General features: G+C 42.2%; 1 protein-coding gene across 1 annotated transcript; it reads left to right on the top strand.

Annotated features, from left to right (window-relative positions):
- The first annotated feature begins 617 nt into the window (after positions 1-617).
- LOC108975000 (transcriptional regulator of filamentous growth FLO8-like) lies at positions 618-2040 on the top strand. Its single transcript, XM_018943180.1, has one exon. It carries the CDS (start codon positions 712-714, stop codon positions 1906-1908), a length of 1197 nt encoding a protein of 398 aa, XP_018798725.1. The 5' UTR covers positions 618-711; the 3' UTR covers positions 1909-2040.
- The last annotated feature ends 218 nt before the right edge of the window (positions 2041-2258 follow it).

The following is a 2258-nucleotide window of genomic DNA, read 5'->3' as shown; positions in this document are numbered from 1 at the left end:
TATAGCATGGTTCAACAGCTCGTGTGTGCATCTCTCCGCAATTATTTTTATCTCGCGTGACTGGCGTGGAATTGATCAATCTTAAATATATACATGATTGTTTGTGTGTGAGTTGATGAGTATAAATCATTTGTGTACTTTGAATTTCGTTGCTTGCTTTGTTTTCGTCACATTTCTACGGTTGTTATTGCTAACAACACTTGTAATTGCGCTGCAAAAAGCCATTCATACATAATCATGATTTGTTGCCTTTCTTTGAAAAGGCTGTTTGTTGTTGCCAAGACTTTTTTTTTTTTTTTTTTTTTTTTTTTTTTTTTTTTTTTTTTTTTTTTTTTTTTTTTTTTTTTTTTTTTTTTTTTTTTTTTTTGGAAATTTTCTTCCTACAACATTTCTTTCGACTGTTGATCATTTTGAGATCTCTTTTGATTATGCCTTCACTTCGTCGCAGTTTGATTAAACGAAATGCACTTCACATTCAGAGACAAACCTGTTTCTGCAAATTAAAAATCATAAGCAAATTACCAAAGCAACGCGGCGGCAAAATGTTCAGACTTGACTTATCATCAGCGGTCGAAGTTGAATTTGAATTCCAGCAGCAACATTTGAGTGCAGACAACGCAAGTGAAACCATCGCAAAGCGCGAAGTGACAGTTTAGAATAAAACGCAACATTTCACAACATTTCGGAAAAGTCGAGTTCTTTTCAAGCAAAATGCAGTTTATCGCGCTGAAACTAAAATTAAATTCTCAACAATTTCTACTCGTGACACTACTGCTCATAACGACTACTCTCAACTCTGACGGCTATGGTCACCAGCAGACGGCAACACAACAACATAATGGTTATATATATGGGCCTCCCCCACCTCCACCATTTGTTAACGTACCTCGTGCGCTGCAAACGTCCGCACCTACTGGCGTTCAAGTGCCTGTTTTGACAGCTGTGGTGCGCCCACTTGGACCTCCGGGAAGGAATTACGAAGTGAGACTCTCTCAACCGAATCATCACAACTTATTACACAGGCAACCACCCCCACAAGCAACTATAAATGGACCCTCCCTTTATTATACCAACAATTACCAACCAGTCAACTCCGGCTCGAGATATGCGCCGACAGCATTACCATCGCAAACGAGGCCACACCAGCAAGCTTTTCGTGGTGCCGCTGATCAGCAATACAGCAACAATGCTGCTGGTTCCGCCATTTCGAACACACCACATCAGAATCCGCTACTGACACCGCAAAATGGGCAACCAGCACCACCTCCCGCCTCCTTAACGCCTGTACCTACGCCGCAACTGTCACAATCATTTTCGAATCAAGGTAACCAGCAAAATAACGGTAATTCGCAGCTGACACCACAGTATGCACAACCAGCGTCACCTCCCTCCGGTTTTACACCTACGCCGCAACAGTCACAATCCTTTGCGAACGCCGGCAATCAACCACCACTTGGAACTCAACAAAGTAATGGCGCTGGCACCAATGGTAACGCGCCTAATTTTGCCGCCACCACTGCCGACAATGGCTTGTTGGGCAATTACATTTCGCAATCAGAAGTCGGTCGATTGGACTATTACTTGGAGAAACAGAATCCCGTGGGCGACACACGCGCCTATACTCGTCTCATCAACACCTGCTATTCCGATGGCCATTGTGATCAGCAGCAGCTACTGGGCGCCGGTGAGACACATCAGAGACAGCAGCAAGTAGTATTAAACGCGCGAGCACGTACACAACCAATATCGGATAAGTGCCGCGCCCTGGGCAATTCGGGCGCTATGCCGGCAATAACTGCTGGATCCGTTAGCGTAGGAAATCCTGCGCTTAACTCGGCGAATCGTCCACCAAATCGTCGACTCTATCAATATACAGAAGTTGTGATACCGCAAGATCCATTCAACTGAAAAAAACATAACAACCAAATTTGTTGTTAATTTCTTTGTGTATACCAAGAAAATATATGTATTCGTGAACGTTTTGTTTGTGAAAAGGTCAGTGTCTACATTATTTTAAGTTTTGTTTAACATTTATTTCAAGTTTAGTCTAAGTGTATTAAAACGAATAGTGAATAAATTATTATAATGAGAACACCATATGCTTTGAAGGTTTTCACCGGTTTCGGTTTGAAGGTTCCGTTTGACGATTCGTTAGTGTACCACTTGGCACTTTTTATAGCCTAAAAGTATGTTACAACTTCGTATTCCTTCGGTGAAATTTATCGTGTGCCTGCGTAGTGCAGGTTCCAGCGACATTG

This window comes from Bactrocera latifrons, unplaced genomic scaffold, assembly GCF_001853355.1.
Source record: "Bactrocera latifrons isolate USDA-ARS-PBARC rearing strain unplaced genomic scaffold, ASM185335v1 scaffold_60, whole genome shotgun sequence".
NCBI lineage: Eukaryota > Metazoa > Arthropoda > Insecta > Diptera > Tephritidae > Bactrocera > Bactrocera latifrons.
This window is presented reverse-complemented; position numbering and strand designations above follow the sequence as displayed.